The sequence below is a fragment of the Lynx canadensis genome, chromosome X (assembly GCF_007474595.2).
Source record: "Lynx canadensis isolate LIC74 chromosome X, mLynCan4.pri.v2, whole genome shotgun sequence".
Lineage (NCBI taxonomy): Eukaryota > Metazoa > Chordata > Mammalia > Carnivora > Felidae > Lynx > Lynx canadensis.
Genome location: NC_044321.2, coordinates 57,553,314 through 57,571,692, shown reverse-complemented (window position 1 = coordinate 57,571,692; position 18,379 = coordinate 57,553,314). Strand labels below are relative to the sequence as shown.

General features: G+C 38.4%; 1 protein-coding gene across 5 annotated transcripts in view; it reads left to right on the top strand.

Moving 5' to 3' along the window:
• Positions 1-18,379, top strand: part of HDAC8 (histone deacetylase 8) — a 225,721-nt gene that overhangs the window by 78,309 nt on the left and 129,033 nt on the right. For all 5 annotated transcript variants that reach the window (XM_032592031.1, XM_032592030.1, XM_032592034.1 and 2 more), the window contains 2 exons: positions 14,741-14,913; positions 17,432-17,526. In XM_032592031.1, the coding sequence (XP_032447922.1) occupies positions 14,741-14,913; positions 17,432-17,526 (268 nt within the window). The remainder of the gene's footprint in view (positions 1-14,740; positions 14,914-17,431; positions 17,527-18,379) is intronic.

The window sequence follows — 18,379 nt, the reverse complement described above, 5'->3', positions numbered from 1 at the left end:
AGGGCCTGACTTAAGGCCATTCATTTATTCATTCAACATTAGGGAGTGCTTATAATGTGTCTGGTGCTGGGAGAAGACTTTTGCAAATGTTATATCATGTAATCCTCACAATAATCCTGGGAGGGAGAGAATATTCTTGTTTTACAGAGAAGGAAACTGAGGTTCAGAGAAGTGAAGTGATTTGTCCAAGTTGCTATACAAGCACTTTGACCCCAGGTGCAGTGTTCTCCCTGAACCCTGTGCTGTGGAGGCTGCATAGAGGATGGATGAGACATATGCCCAAATAATGTGACACAGAGCAGAATGCAATATGTGCACTATGTGAGTGGTCCTGGTGGTTGCAGAGCAGTGAAATGTCCTACCCCAGAACAAATTAAGATTTATTAGTACATCTAGCCTTAGGATTTATATTCTCTAAGTCTTCTTCCATTTTGGTTTTGTTTGGTTTTTTGGTTGGTCTGTTTGTTCTAGCTTAGCTCTCCAAACCAGCCTGCCTCTTCCACACCCTACCCCCTGCCCAGATAATACACACTCTGCTTTCTGGGGCCTCTGGCCTTTCAGAATAAGAGCTGAAGAGCACTGGGGTTGAGTGAAAAGAGCACTGAATTCGAATTAGAATTAGATAGAATTACAATTCTAATTCTAACTCTGATGATTCACTCCAGACTACTGGTAAGGTCCTTTACTTCTGAATGACTCACTTTCCCCTGTGTGAATAAGAATGATTTATTCCAAAGAGGTAAAGAGATAAGTAATAATAAACTAAAAATAGTGCATGGCCCCTTTTGTTGCCAAGATGACATATATAACTAATGAGTAGAATTACAACAAGGCATGTTAGAAAGAAATGCCAATTAGAATTCATGTTTCTATATAATGGACTCAGCCGTGAGAGAAAAGATGCCCATGTAAAATGTTAAGACACAGAGCAGATGAACACAAGGGAAGGGAAGCAAAAATAATCAAAAACAGGGAGGGTAACAAAACATAAGAGACTCTTAAATATGGAGAACAAACAGAGGGTTACTAGAGGGGTTGTGGGGGGGGGATGGGCTAAATGGGTAAGGGGCATTAAGTAATCTACTCCTGAAATCACTGTTGCACTATATGCTTATTAACTTGGATGTAAATTTTAAACTTTTTTTTAAAATACTCTGTATTATACCATTAAAAAAAAAAAAAAAGAAACTACATCTTGAAAATTAAAACAGCCAAAGGGGGATATGATGATTGATTGTTGGGAGTGGTGGTTGGTTAGGGGGTTGAAGTTTGTTTTATTTTGTGGCTTTGGGTTTTTTGTTTTGTTTTTTGTACTAAAGATGTTAATGAAACCAGTATAGTTTGTCTGATGCTAAAACCAGACAGAGAAACATAGGAAATTAGATGTCTTCTGATGTCTTCTGAATATGGCCAAGAGGCACCCATGGCCCCAAACAAACTCTCACTACAGGGAGCCCCTCACCCAATTCTCTGCATCACTGAACCATTTGTAAAAAATATTCAGGAATCACTGAGGCATTTACCATATGCTACATCCCCTGGAAGGTTGAGTGTTTGCAGAATGAGTCAGCAGTACCTGAGTTGAGACAGGATTGAGGGAATTTAAAGAAAACATACCTGTGAAAAGTTGAAGAGCTCCCATTTGGGACTTGATTAGTGACACTTTGGGTCCTTAACACAATACCCCTCTGAATCCCGTCCAATGCAATAGGTTTAAAATTTATATTCTAGAAAAGATTTTGCTGCTGGCAATAACTTTTCTCAGGCTGATTTTGGGAGCTAACATCATTAATAACAAATATTTCTCCCTCCTCTCCCTGTGCATTCTACCCTTTTTGGTTTTTCAACTTTGAATTCCTCGGTTTTTAATCTCTGTTGAGGAAATCTCTAGAGGGTGCTGAGGGTGCTTGTTGGAAAACATAAAGACAATAAGGCTAGTCTAAGCTGGTTTACAAGTTAGAAAGTCAGGAGATGAGCCTGCACCATCAGAGGTCTGGCTAGAATGACAAATTTGGGGTACCAGATCCTACTATCAGCATTGATTACAGGTAACTGTGACACCATCTCTGGCATCCCATTTCCCTGAGTTGAATCCTTTAGAACTTTAAGTATTTAAAAACAAATAAAGCAAACAAAACCGGGTTTTGCCCCTAGTATTTAGAGATAAAGTGGCACAACTGAATGACCTCAAGGGCACACCATAGAAGCTGTGGTCTACCCTGATGGAATAAAAAAAGGTGGGGGATAATTCTACAATTTAGTTCTTGGGCTTTTCCTTTTATCTAAAAGCATCTTTAATGTCATCACCTCTGGCTTTTATCCTCCTTAGGCACCCACGGCCTTTCCCCAAATCAATGCCTGTAGAAACAACTGCCACAGCATCTCTTCCTCATTTGCATAGCCTTGTCTGAAAACCAGACTGCTGAATACTGAAAGATTAGGTTTCTCATCAAGAAAACTGAATTTCAAATGAATATCGTGTGTGTTTATAGGAAAGTTACTAATGTAGTGTAATGAGATGCCTGTCCATCCCCCCAAACCACTACCTCCTCCATTCCCCCACCCCCACCTCCTTTCTGGGGAAGAGATTTTATACTTTTCCAAAACCTAAAATTAATTATTTGCAGTGTAGCAAACACTACTGTTACAGTGGTTAGGGAAACTTTCCCAAAAACAATCTAGACTGATATTTTATTCATTTATTCATTTAATGATTATTTATTGAATGCCTACTATGTACAAGGTATTGATTCTACCTGCAAGGAAGTCAGTGGAAATTTTAACATTATAGATACATAAAGGAATATACATATGTATTCATAGTCACACATATTTAAATAAAATAAAAATGTGGAAAGTTATAAGAACCATAAAAAATAAGATGCTATTGGTACTCAAAAGGAGAAAATACTTGAGAAAAAGACTTAATTCAGGAGGTAACATTTGATTTGGGTTCTAAAGGGTAGGTAATTAGTATATCTTTACAAAGTGTGAATATGTATGTGTTTATGAAATCTGGGTCAAATTTACATAGACAGAGAATATAGGGAAGGATGTTCTACACAGAGGATACAGAAATATCAAAGTCAGGAGAGACTGAGCTATGTACAAAGGACAGCTGTTTAGTTTGGCTGTACTGACTGTAAAGTGCATGAGAGGGACAAGTTGCAAAGAAAATTGGAAAAGTGGGTGGGCATCACATCATGCAAGAGCTGGAATTCTTAGCTATGAAAATTTGTACCATATTCCATAAGCATTTGGGGAGCTGCTGAAGATTTTAGAATGAGGGAATAATATAATCAGAGCCTGCTCAGCAAGATTAACACTTAAAAAAAATAATGCTGTGGCCACTACTGCTGTTACACAAAATAATATGTGTGAAGTGGCTGGCACAAGCACCTGATGAGTTCAGGAAGTCATAGAAGTAGGTATATTGTAGTAGTTTAGAGCATGGACTCTGGTGCCAGGATGCCTGGGTTTAAAACCCAGCTCTGCCACTTAATAGCTGTGTATCTTACACATATTTCTTAACCCCTCTGTGCTGCTGTTTTCCCATCTGTAAAATAGAATTAATAATAATACCTATCTCATAAATTGTTAAGAGAGTCAAATGAGCTAATATATATAAAGTGCATAGAAGAGTGCTATGTTTTAAATAAACATAGCTCAATAAATGTTAGCTGCTATTATTATCATTTTTTTTTTTTTTTACGTACGAAGGAGATGGAACTTGAGCTATCCTTTAAAGAGTAGATATGAGGGGCTCCTGGGTAGCTCAGTCAGTTAAGCAACCAACTCTTGGTTTCAGTTCAGGTCATGATCCCACAGTTCTTGAATTCAAGCCGTGTGATATCAGCGTAGAGCCTGCTTAGGATTCTCTGTCTCTCTGTCCCTCCCCCACTCATGGTCACTCTGTCTCTCTCTCAAATAAACTTAAAAATTTTTAAATAAAATAAAGAGTAGATATGTACAGGTGTAGAAAGTTGACTTACAGGCACAAAGAAGTTTATGACAAAAAAGCGTACTTAGAAAGTGCAAGGTGACTGAGGAGAACCATGGACAGTTTAGTTTGCCTACAGAATAATATGGGTTACTCTTGCACTGTTGGTGGGAATGCAAATTGGTGAAGCCGCTCTGGAAAACAGTGGAGGTTCCTCAAAAAATTAAAAATAGACCTATCCTATGACCCACCAATAGCACTGCTAGGAATTTACCCAAGGGATACAGGAGTACTGATGCATAGGGGCACTTGTACCCCAATGTTTATAGCAGCACTCTCAACAATAGCCAAATTATGGAAAGAGCCTAAATGTCCATCAATTGATGAATGAATAAAGAAATTGTGGTTTATATACACAATGGAGTACTATGTGGCAATGAGAAAGAATGAAATATGTCCTTTTGTAGCAACGTGGATGGAACTGGAGAGTGTGATGCTAAGTGAAATAAACCATACAGAGAAAGACAGATACCATATGTTTTCACTCTTATGTGGATCCTGAGAAACTTAACAGGAACCCATGGGGGAGGGGTAGGAAAAAAAAAGAGGTTAGAGTGGGAGAGAGCCAAAGCATAAGAGACTCTTAAAAACTGAGAACAGGGCGCCTGGGTGGCGCAGTCGGTTAAGCGTCCGACTTCAACCAGGTCACGATCTCGCGGTCCGGGAGTTCGAGCCCCGCGTCAGGCTCTGGACTGATGGCTCAGAGCCTGGAGCCTGTTTCCGATTCTGTGTCTCCCTCTCTCTCTGCCCCTCCCCCGTTCATGCTCTGTCTCTCTCTGTCCCAAAAATAAATAAACGTTGAAAAAAAAAATTAAAAAAAAAAAAACTGAGAACAAACTGAGGGTTGGTGGGGGTAGGAGGGAGGGAGGGTGGGTGATTGGTATTGAGGAGGGCACCTTTTGGGATGAGCACTGGGTGTTGTATGGAAACCAATTTGACAATAAATTTCATATATTGAAAAAAAATTTAAAAAAATAAAAAATTTTAAAAAAAGAAGAATATGGGTTAAGGAGTTACAGGAAAATAAGATAAAAAGGTAGGGTGGAATCCGATCATGAAGAACTTTGAATTAAAGGCTAAGAATTTTAAGCATTATCTAAAGACAATAGAGGGACATTGAAGGGTTTTGAATAAGGAGGTGACATGATCAAAATAATCCCTAAGGAAAATTAATCTGATGGTAGTTAGTGTATGTGCATGATGGATTGGAGAAGTAAGAGACTTGAGACAGAAAAATTAATTAAGAAGCTATTGATGTACTCCACAAAAGAGGTCATAAGGGCCAATACTACTGTGGGAATGGAGAGGAAGGAATGAGAGAGAGATTGGTGCAAGACTGGTTAACTGAAGAGGAGCAGAGAAAGGGAGAAATCACAAAGAGCCTCAGAGTTTTGAACATGACTAACTGAAAGGATAGGGTATCATTAGAAGAGACAAGGAATAGAGAAGGAGGTAAGATGACAGTTTCAGCACAGTCAAAATGGAGTTGTAAATCACAGCTGACATTGTGGAAATTGACAAGCTGATCCTAAAATTTATATAAAAATTCAATCCAGAATCGTCACAACAATCTTGAAAAGGAAGAACAAGGTTGGAAGATATACTTCCCAACTTCAAAACTGACTAAAAAGGTACTGTAATCAAGACAGTGTGGTGCTGGCATGAGGGTCACACTCATCAGGGTCAAGAAATACTTACAGTCAATTTTACCCAAAGGGTGCCAAGAATTGGGAAGAATAGTCTTTTCAACAGATGGATCTGGGACAACTGGATATCAACATGCAACAGAATGAATCTAGACTTTTACCTCACACCATATACAAAAATTAAGTCCAAATAATCTAAATGACAGAAATAAAACTACAAAATTCTTAGAAGAAAACACACATGTAAATATTCATGACCTTGAATTAGAAAATGTTCTCTTAGATATGACACCAAAAACACAAGTAACAAAAAAATATAGATAAATTGGATTTCAACAAAATTAAAAACTTTTTTGCTTCAAAGGATACTATCAAGAAAATGAAAGACAACCTGTAGAATGGGAGAAAAATTTTGCAAACCATGTATCTGATAAGAGACTTGTATTTAGAATATACAAATACTTACAAATCAATATTTTTTTATATATATATATATGAAATTTATTGACAAATTGGTTTCCATACAACACCCAGTGCTCATCCCAAAAGGTGCCCTCCTCAATACCCATCACCCACCCTCCCCTCCCTCCCACCCCCCATCAACCCTCAGTTTGTTCTCAGTTTTTATTTTTTTATTTATTTTTTTTATATATGAAATTTATTGACAAATTGGTTTCCATACAACACCCAGTGCTCATCCCAAAAGGTGCCCTCCTCAATACCCATCACCCACCCTCCCCTCCCTCCCACCCCCCATCAACCCTCAGTTTGTTCTCAGTTTTTAACAGTCTCTTATGCTTTGGCTCTCTCCCACTCTAACCTCTTTTTTTTTTTTTCCTTCCCCTCCCCCATGGGTTCCTGTTGAGTTTCTCAGGATCCACATAAGAGTGAAACCATATGGTATCTGTCTTTCTCTGTATGGCTTATTTCACTTAGCATTACACTCTCCAGTTCCATCCACATTGCTACAAAAGGCCATATTTCATTTTTTCTCATTGCTACGTAGTATTCCATTGTGTATATAAACCACAATTTCTTTATCCATTCATCAGTTGATGGACATTTAGGCTCTTTCCATAATTTGGCTATTGTTGAGAGTGCTGCTATGAACATTGGGGTACAAGTGCCCCTATGCATCAGTACTCCTGTATCCCTTGGGTAAATTCCTAGCAGTGCTATTGCTGGGTCATAGGGTAGGTCTATTTTTAATTTTCTGAGGAACCTCCACACTGCTTTCCAGAGCGGCTGCACCAATTTGCATTCCCACCAACAGTGCAAGAGGGTTCCCGTTTCTCCACATCCTCTCCAGCATCTATAGTCTCCTGATTTGTTCATTTTGGCCACTCTGACTGGCGTGAGGTGATACCTGAGTGTGGTTTTGATTTGTATTTCAATGCAATCCCAATCAAAATTGCACCAGCATTCTTCTCAAAACTAGAACAAGCAATCCTAAAATTCATATGGAACCACAAAAGGCCCCGAATAGCCAAAGGAATTTTGAAGAAGAAGACCAAAGCAGGAGGCATCACAATCCCAGACTTTAGCCTCTACTACAAAGCTGTAATCATCAAGACAGCATGGTATTGGCACAAAAACAGACACATAGACCAATGGAATAGAATAGAAACCCCAGAACTAGACCCACAAACGTATGGCCAACTCATCTTTGACAAAGCAGGAAAGAACATCCAATGGAAAAAAGACAGCCTCTTTAACAAATGGTGCTGGGAGAACTGGACAGCAACATGCAGAAGGTTGAAACTAGACCACTTTCTCACACCATTTACAAAAATAAACTCAAAATGGATAAAGGACCTGAATGTGAGACAGGAAACCATCAAAACCTTAGAGGAGAAAGCAGGAAAAGACCTCTCTGACCTCAGCCGTAGCAGTCTCTTACTCGACACATCCCCAAAGGCAAGGGAATTAAAAGCAAAAGTGAATTACTGGGACCTTATGAAGATAAAAAGCTTCTGCACAGCAAAGGAAACAACCAACAAAACTAAAAGGCAACCAACGGAATGGGAAAAGATATTTGCAAATGACATATCGGACAAAGGACTAGTATCTAAAATCTATAAAGAGCTCACCAAACTCCACACCCGAAAAACAAATAACCCAGTGAAGAAATGGGCAGAAAACATGAATAGACACTTCTCTAAAGAAGACATCCAGATGGCCAACAGGCACATGAAAAGATGTTCAGCGTCACTACAACTCAATATTAAAAAGACAAATGGCCCGATTTAAAAATGAGCAAAGGACTTGCAGAGGCATTGCTCTAAAGAGGATATACAAATGGCCAAAAAGGACATGGAAAAATACTCAATGTCATTAGTCATCAGTGAAATACAAATTAAAACCACCATGAGATACCACTTTATACCCACTAGAATGGTTATAATAAAACAAAACAGAAAATAACGAGTATTGGTGAAGATGTGGAAGAAATGGAACCCTCATATAGTATAAATTGATGATGTGAATGTAAACTGGTGCCACCACTGTGGAAAACAATCTGGAAGTTCCTATAAATATTAAACAAACATACAGTTAACATATGACCCAGAAATTCGACTCCTAGGTAGGTAACCAAGAAAAATGAAAACTTATCTACACAAAAACTTATACACAAATGCCCATAACAGCATTTTTCAGTTATCCAGAAAGTAAAAATAACTCAAATGTCCATCAGCTGATGAATGGATAAAGAAAATTTGGTATATACAAATAATGGAGTATTATTTGGTCAAAAAAAGGAACAATGTACTGATACATGCTACAACATGAATGAACTGTGAACATGTTATACTAAGTGAAAGAAGCCAGTTACAAACCACATATTATATAATTCCATTCATATGAAAAGTCAAAATCAGACAAATCCATAAAGACAGAAAGTAGATTAGTGGTTGCCAAGGCCTGGGGATTGAAGAATGGTAGGAATAGGCAATAACCACTAATGGGTACAGAGTTTCTTTGGGGGATGATGAAAATGTTCTGAAATTCATTGTGGTAATGGTTGTACAACTCTGTGAATATACTAAAAGCTGTTGAATTGTACACTTTAAATGGGGGAATTGTATGTTATGTGACTATCAATAAATTTGGGGTTTTTTAAAGATTTAAAAATATTTTTAATGTAGCTGTAGCCATTGATGATCAACTACAGATTTCTAATAGTATCAACTATTAGTTGCTTCTGAGAAGTTAGAAAAGATAACAGAGAAAAAGCTTTGGATATCATAACCAACAGGTCTCTCTCCTTTCAAGAGAGAAACTGAGAACAGTAAGATCAGAAACTGGATTGCAAAAAGAATGCTTAGGTGACCAGTAAGTGGGTAAATTTGGCAGTGCTGAGAAGGGGAGGAGGAGATAGGAAACTTATAACCTAAAGGAACAGAATCAGTAGAAAGGCAGAGACTAAAGATGTAAGAAAGAGCTTATTGGTGTTACGTGGCCCTTAGAGGAACAGAAATGAGGATCTAGTGCCTGGGTGGTAAAATTAGCCTCAAGGAAAAGGAGGAATATGAGGAAAAACATTGTCAGGTAGAGAAGAGGTAGAGGAAGGCATTCATTACACATAGCTTCAACCAGCTCAGTCAAGTATGAGGCAGGAGAAAGTTTAATCTGTAAAGAAACACGTCAAACTTTTTCTGCCTCATACTTGACTGAGCTAGTTGAAGCTATGTGTAATGAATCAGCAGTTACCTCTGGAAAAGGAGTGGGGATGGAGAGAGATTTTGCACTTTTATTTGATGGACTTTTATATTTATTTTATTTTTTAGCGTCAAGAATGTGCTCTCATTGTATTTGTATTTTTAAAAAATTAGACTAGATGCTGCAAGAGATGTAATTTTTTATCAGTAAGAGGTGAAGCAAATGATTGCCAAGCTGCACAGAGGGAGTGGCACATATTGAACAGTCAATAAATGCTTATGGAATTTGTTGAACTGGAGTTGTAAGCATAAACTGTAGAGGAAGCAATTGGTTTGACTTCTCAGCTTTCTCCAGCAGAACAGAGCAGAAAATTCTGACAGAGTGGTTTATCCAAGGACTTAAGGATTATCAAGACAAAAACGACAAAGGTGTGAAGGAATTAAGTATGCTACCAAGAGTTTTTAAAATGACTAACTATATTATTCAAAATGAGTAGTGAAGCGAGGCGCCTGGGTGGCTCAGTCGGTTAAGCGTCCAACTTCAGCTCAGGTCATGATCTTACACTCCGTGAGTTTGAGCCCCGCGTTGGGCTCTGTGCTGACAGCTCAGAGCCAGGAGCCTGCTTCGGATTCTGTGACTCCTTCTCTCTCTGCCCTTCTGCCTCTCGCACTCTGTCTCTCTCTAATATAAATAAACATTAAAAAAAAATTTAAAAAATGAGTAGTGAAGCAAATGAGGTCAAAAGATTGACTAGTGGACTTTGAAAATAGGAGAAAGACAAGAAAGCAGGAGTTAAAATGAGAATAAAGAACAAGTTCAACCAGAAAATGGAAAACTGTACACCTAAAAAGCAGTTCCAAGTTCAGGGTGTTAGAAGTAGAGCATTTCTAAGCACTTCCTTGTCAGGTCCCAAAGCATGGCTATGCCTAGCAATACCTAAAGTGGAGTGCAGGTGGACATCACTGTTGTTCAAAAGGTGAAGAAACTGTTATTTCAGAGAATTAGAAGGGTCACAGGGGGAAGGAGCAGGTCTCTTTTGTTCAATAGCAAACCCATTTCCCAACATAGTGCCTGGTATATAGTAGGCATTTAGTTAACATTTTTTGAATGAATGGATGGATATTATAGCACTTATCATAGTTATTTGTTTTCCTATCTTCTTCCCCTACTGGGCAATAAGGTCCTTGAATTTTACTTATTTCTGTATCTCTAGTGCCTAGGATAGGTAAGAATAGGTGCTTGAATCAAGATCTAAGGAAGCAAATGAGTAGTGAACTGCAAAGAATAATGACAGAGAAAGGGAGAGACAGAAAACTTGTGAATCAGGTGCTAATGTCTTCAAGGGAGGTGAAAGAATACCTTGTAGGTCTATATAAAGGACCTTAGATAGCCTTTGAGTAGTATAAGCAAATGGCATTGACTCAAAAGAGGAGAGACTGATAAGAGGAAAGAAGACTGGATTTGGAAGTAGCAGTAGGACAAAGAATATTTCAATTTCTCTTCCCCCCACCCCTGTGAATTCTAGAGGAATTGGCACAGTGTGTTTTCTACTCTGACCACCCCCCATCCCCACCCAATCTGTCACCTAGCCCTCTCATTATTCCCCAAATTTACCTTATCTTGCTTCCTGTTGCTCTCATGCTTCAATACCCTTTTTGCCAATCCCTCTGCCTCCAGACATTCTCTCGTTGGCCTTCCATGAAACAGCAAAAATCAAAGTTCCTAAGCATCATTCAGCAACATCAGTATTTATATTTCTCCAGTGACTCCCATTTGACTGTCAAACCAAATGGAAACTTCCACTCTTGAATTTAAGAGGGTCCACCATGTAGCCCTCACATGTAAACTGTCCTCACTTGCAGTTGCTTTGAAGTTTACACTGTGTACAAATTACCTTACCTTTTCCAAAGCTTCTAATTACCCTTTTCTCCATCCATCCATAGCCCTCTTCATCAGAACTCCCTGAGGACTCGTTTTCTCTTCCTGGCTATCACTAAAAAAACTGTTCCAGAAACACATTGCCTTTCTTTATCCTTTCCTCTGCCCTAGTACCAAACACTCATGAATGTTATATGTATACACTTTCCTTGTGTGTCAATATGTGATGCCCTATCAATTCTATCATAGAAGTATCTCCCAAATCCATCTCTTCTTCCCTGACCTTGCTGCCACTGGCCTGGATTGTTGCAAAAGCCCCCTGATAACCTTCAATGTATCTTATGCTATAGTCAGAATATCTTTTCTTTTCTTTTCTTTTTTTAATGTTTGTTTATTTTTGAGAGAGAGAGTGAGCAGGGGAGGGGCAGAGAGGGAGACAGAGGATCCGAAGTGGGCTCTGTTCTGACAGCAGAGAGACCAACACAGGGCTGGAACCCACAAACTGTGAGATCACAACCCAAGCCAAAGTCAGACACTAGCCGACTGAGCCACCCAGGTGCGCCCAGAGTATCTTTTCAAAATGTAAATCTGATCATTCCCCCAACACACATACACACGTGTAAATACACAGACACATGCAATGTTTGAGATATTTCATACTCCTAAAGTAAAAGCCCACTCATTAGCCTGCCTTGGCATATCTGTGGCCCTTTATGCCCTAAACCACATTTACTTCATTAGCTTCACTCCCACTACTGCTTGTTTCAAACCATCATGCTCTTACGTATGCAGTTCCTTCTCTGAAGCTAGTCCCCTACTAATGACTCTTACAACCATCCTGCTTCCAACTCCACTAACTTCACCCCACATGCCTGTAAACTTTTCCTCATCTTTCTTTTTACTTTTTATTTTGATAATTATGGTTTCAAGGGAGTTTGCAAAGAAATGTACAAGAAAGTTCCATGCACCCATCTTCCAGCCTCCTCCAATGTTCACATCTTGCACAATTATAATTCAACATCAAAATCAAGAATATGATATTGGTATAATTCATAGAGCTTATTTCAGTTTTCATCAGTTATACATGCACTCTGTGTGTGTATGTATGTGTGTGTGTGGCTCTATTAGATTTTTATCACATGTGTAGCTTTGTATAACCAAAACCACCACCACAATCAAGGTACAGAACTATACCATCACCACAAAGTTGTCTCATACTACCATCTTATAGCCATACCCATCCCTAACTACTGGCAACCTCCATCTGTTCTCCATCCCTCAAATTGTTATTTAACAAATGGTATGTAATGGAATTGTGCAGTATAGATTTTGGATTGGCCTTATTCAACCAACATAATTCCATTGAGATCCATCCAAGTTTTTTTGCGTTTATCAATAGTTTGTTTCTTTTTATTGATAAGCAATATTCCACAGTTTGGATATACCACAGTTTGTTTAATCATTCACTTGTTGAAGTACATCTGAGTTGTTTCCTGTTTGGATTATTACAAATAAAGTTGCTATGAACATTTGTGTACAAGTTCCTATATTAAAATAAGCCTTAATTTCTCTGGTATAAATGCCTAAGAGTTCAATTGCTAGGTTGCATGGTAAGTCTATTTTTAGTTTTGACAGGAACTGCCAAACTGTTTTCCAAAGTGGCTACACCATATTACATTCCCACTCACAATCTATGTGTAATCTACTTTCTCCACATCCTCACTAGCAACTGATGTTATCACTATTTTTCATTTTTGCCATTTTAATAGGTGGCTCATTGTAGTTCTTCTCATCTTTTAAGACCCAAGTCAAAAGTTAGCTCTATAGAGCTTTTTCTAACATCTTCTGGAAAAGTCAATTACTCGCTTCACTGTGCCATCTCGGATACTTCATTTATCATTGTACTTTAATTACTGATCAACATAGTATGAGTCTTCCCCTCAGTTTTGAGCCACATAAAGATAAAAGCTGTGTCATATTCATCTTTGTTCCTGCAGCATCTGGTACAGTTTCATGCTAGATACACAGGGGGTAGTCAGTAAATTTGTGCAAAATGAGGGATAGAATGAATGAAGAAACATTGGTCTTTCTTGCCTCCCTCTTCTTCCTGAAAGTTATAAACCTTTTTAGAACAGAGATCATGCCTTCCTCTGTGTCTCCTGATAGCAGCAAATGGGGTTCTCTGTACATGTAGATGCTTAATACATGTTAGCTAACTATTCAGGTGGCTTATTTTCCCTCTGCACCAGTAGATAAGCACATGAAAGAGAGAATAGGCTTGAGTATTCCTGTATTAAGGATCATATGTCATAAGTTTTATAATATTATTATAATCTCCACAATCACACAATATTTGTCTGCATAGATGAGAAATCAAAACAAAACACTCTTTTGAGTCAAAGAATGCCTCTGCAGCTGAGCACTTTTCAATAGTCTTGATACCCTGGTTACATATGAATTTGGGAGAATGGCATTTTATAACCCTGAATTCTTTTTGCAGTTGCAAAAGGATCTGGAATTTTTCTGTTTTTGCTGCATTGGTATAATTTGACATGTTGATTATGAAGGGGTCATTAACCGCAACATTTTGTATCACTTTCTGACTCTGCCTTTTCTCAACTCTGAAGTATGTTAATTTGCACTTGTTTATGTCTCTGTAAGAGTTACTCAGTCCCATGAGAGCTGGTATATGTTTTGTCTGAAAACTAGATTGTAAGCCCCGTGAGAGCAGGGACTTTCTAACTCCTAAGAATGCATTCTGGACAGTGTCAGTGTTCAATTAATGATAATACTAGAAGCCTAACTAAGGTCATCTGTCACACTGACAACTTCCTTTTCATCTATGATGCTTATAACTGTCAGGAAAAAAGCTGTTAGGTTGATTTGATACCACTGTATGATTCTACCCAAAATTATCCTCATTACTACTCACTACAACTTATTCTTTAGGGTACTTTCAGATTTATAATTTTGGATAAGTTGTTATTATTCTCTACCCTATAATACTCTGGTTACATATGAATTGGGGAGGGCTGTATTTCATAACCCAGAAGTCTTTTAGAATAATAGAAAGTAAACTGATAACATCTATGCTTTCAAAGCATGTTAATTCTCTTCAGCAGTCTCCATTGATAACTAGATAATAAACTCCAAGGATGTTGGCAATCTTAAATTATCATAAATAATCCTTAACTATGCAGTGTATATGTCTTACTTTCCCAGATTATAAAATGGAGTAAATATATACACTATGTCCTATGGCTATTAAAGTTAATATAAATATTTAAAGGAAGTTTGAGTTCTATAACATAAAGGTAAATTTGATTGTTGGTAAGGTGAAGGTGGAGGGAATTTTTTTTTTTTTGTAAATCAGGTTTAGTAAGGTATAATTTACATACAGTCTGAATCACCCGTTTTAGATGGAAAGTTTGATGGGTTTGACAAGTTGGGTTTCCCCCCTTCACTATTTGCTGACTCAGTTATGTCTCCAATTGCCCCCCCAGACCAAAATGACCTGTCATTTTCTGACATTTTATATCTTTTCTCTTTTCCACAGTGTACTAAAGGAGGTATACATAGCCTTTAATCCTAAAGCAGTGGTCTTACAGCTGGGAGCTGATACAATTGCTGGGGATCCCATGTGCTCCTTTAACATGACTCCAGTGGGAATTGGCAAATGTCTTAAGTACATCCTTCAGTGGCAATTGGCAACACTCATTTTGGGAGGAGGTAAGTACAAAGGAAGTTCACCAGCAGAATTTGCTGACCTTCTTCCACATTTTTTCCACTGGCACTGAGTAAAACTTGGCTTTCTTAGATTGGATAATACCCACATGCCTGTGATCCAGAAGCCTGAGTCAAAGAACTCTGCCCCTTTCACAATTCAGCATAAGGAAGTACTATGGCACACTTCTCCTCGGCTTGGCATGTGCATTGACTCCTTGGTACTGTGAAGTCTAAGTTTCAATTCCTAAAGCAAAGGGCCTTTGGTTAAAGGTGCCATCAGATCTTATTAAGAATAGTGGGCGTTAACCTCAGTGGACTTTAATCCATCTTCTCTCAGTGTAGTTTTTGATTCTCAGTTCTAATAATCATCCTTTGGAAACATACCACCAAAATTCTAAGTCTACTCATATATAAGTAGTAAACACATGAATTAATTAAATAATCTAAGCTGAATTCAAGAATGACTTCTCCCTCCCACCCCCACCAAAAAAAGCATGGATTTGTTACAATAAAGCAAAATTGAGAGATCTAGAATCTCTTAGGCATTCTTGCCTTCAGTGTGTACTGATGTTTTGTATTACTTGACCAAGAGAAAGCTGAGTCTATTCAATAGAAGCATTTACACATTTGTGAAAGTACCTTTTACAACCTCAACTACTTTTGAAGATGCCTTGTTGAGAATCTTCTATCTATCCTTCTGGCACAATCTGTATTTCATTGGGTGAATGAATTGGTGCGTTAAAATAACATGGTCAAGCAGATTGAGCTTAAAACACAAGTATTATGGAACAGCTAATAGTTTGTTGTTTTGTCGACCTATTGTAAAAACCAAATTAGAGGAGGTTGTGGGAAGGCCTTATGAAAATGAGTGAACATTCAACACAAATACACAAGCCAGGTCCTTTGGCAGACTCAAACCCTAGAGGGATCAAAATTAAAGGTGCTTACAAGGGACACCCTTTTATGAAAAGCAGGCAAGACATCTATTAACTTCAACTCAGGGAAAAGATAAAATTGATAAATGCTATGTAACATATTACTTTCCTTGACAGCACTAAGGATGTTGATTATGACACAGGTACAGCTCGGGCAAAGAAAAAAGCCCTTTCTACAATATACATCTGTGCAAATTCAACTTTTACACAGATGTGAAAAGTTGTGCAAGCATTTACTTAGCATTTTCAAAGTCACTTTGCTTTCTCAGCCCAAAGTTTTGGCTTTTGAATACATAACTCTTCTTATACAATATGTGTATTCCTGAAAATGCCTTCATGTAAAAGGAATTTTTGCAAATCTAATAATACTGTATGTGTACCAGAAAGAGCTTACTACTTAAAATCTATGTTGGATCTTTTTGAAATCAAATAATTACGCCCAATAAGTCAATCTTATAAATCCATATTTTTCACATCAGGAATGTTTAAGGTAATATCTGTACTATTTCACTTAAATTCTCAACCCCCAATAGCACATAGACAATTAGTGGAGATAACCATGTCCCCAAGCTTCATTTGACCCCATTGAGGCCTAAATGACATATTCTAAAACACCCACTATCCCTGGCCTTTAAAAGAGTAAGGCTTTCAAGGCTTAAGAGAAAGGTGACCATATGTCCCAATTTATACATGTTATCCCAGTGTAATTATTAATAGTGTCCCTTTTACTGTTAAAAGTGTACCACTTGGACAATAAATTATATGGTTGCCCTACCTAAAATAGACTAGCTTCTATTTCCCTCAGGCTGCACTGAGCTTAGGAAATCATTCCATTTCATCCTTACACTCTTGGAATTTAGCTAAAGGCCGATGTTCTAATGCTTGCATGGCAGAACACATCTATTCAGTGCAGAAATATGCTGATTATTAGCCAGTATAATATGGCTGCTGGCTGACTGTGACAGAACCTGATGAGATGGGTCAGAGCATCAATCAACAGTCCCTTCCCTCATCTCATTCTCGTTGATCTCTGCCAACTAGGCCTGTGTTTTGTGGAGAAAAGGAATGCTGATATTGAAAGAAGGAAGTCTATTTCTGCCAACATTTTCCATTTCTCTTTCCTGGATACTTATGGGGCTATATCTGCCAATAGCTTTAACATACAAATCATATCCAGCAGCCATTTTATAGAATTGTTGCAAATTTCATCACAGAGAGACCTTCATGTTGGGTAGGTCACCTCAAGAGATCTGGATTCCAGGGATCTCAGTCTTGCTGATGACTTGATGAAATTCAGGAGCTTGGAGTCCTCAGGTGCATATTTGTTCAGAGATGAGGGCCTCTTTAATCTTTGTAGGCCTTAGACTTCCCAGTTCCACACTGTGCATGGTCTGACTAATCCACTAAAGTCCACCTACTAGATGGTTCAAAAACAGCATAAAGGGATGTTTAGGTGAAGTTCTGCAAGTTGGAGTTGTCTTTTTAGCCTTTTATTAAAACATTTTTCTCTCCTTCCTTACCCTCCTTCCCTCTCCTGCTGTTTTGTGACTGTTCTTTCCTAACTTCACAATTCTTGATGGAGACAGGAGGCTATAACCTTGCCAACACGGCTCGATGCTGGACATACTTGACCGGGGTCATCCTAGGGAAAACACTATCCTCTGAGATCCCAGATCATGAGGTAAGTAAGGCTCTGACAAGTCCTCTCTTCTTTAAGGGGAAGAGCTGAGTCATTCCACCTAATCAAAATCACGTCCTCACCACTCAATACCATTTTGTTGAGAGACACTCCAATAACAATAACACACTGTCTTGGCAGAATAGTGGACTCTTGTTCCAAAATATCCAAGACCTTCTGCCTTTTTTACAAGAGATCTCAAAGGCCAACTAACTTTAATTTCTCAATTAATCACAGAGACTGTGGGAAGGGGTCACCTGTTCACACAAAGAACTCTTTGGAATACGTGCATATTTTCATCCCCTAGTCTCAAAAAAGAAGGGGAAATATTTTAAACACATAAGCTGGGTTCTTGTCTATCTTTAAAAAGTCCCATAGGTGGATGTCACACCTGTGTTCTTTGGGGTCAGTCCTGGTCTTTCAGTTTCCTTTGACTAACATAAAAGTTAAGAAACACATAATCACCACAAAGACATGTCTGGTGTTTTTCCAGTGATTAGTGGCCCACAGAGGTGCCATGTGAAAGGTCATTTGAACCTTTACCATTTTCTTTAGTCATATGAGATGGGCTTTACACTTCCCGGAGCAAAGATGTCTATTTTAGTTTTCCCAAAACAGGTTAACAGAAAGCTGTCTGAGACCTGTGAGTATACTGATTATCCCTTATCTGAAGGTGTATTCCTTCTCTTTCCACCCACCCCCACACTTGGCAGGAAGCATGTTATCACAGATCAAGATGTGTAGTTGTAGACCTTAGATTATGTGACTTATAATGAAGCCAATGTGTGAACCAGTACCTGCAGCCCCACTTTCTCAAGCCATTCCCAGGAGTAGAGATGGTACTTTGGTTATGTTT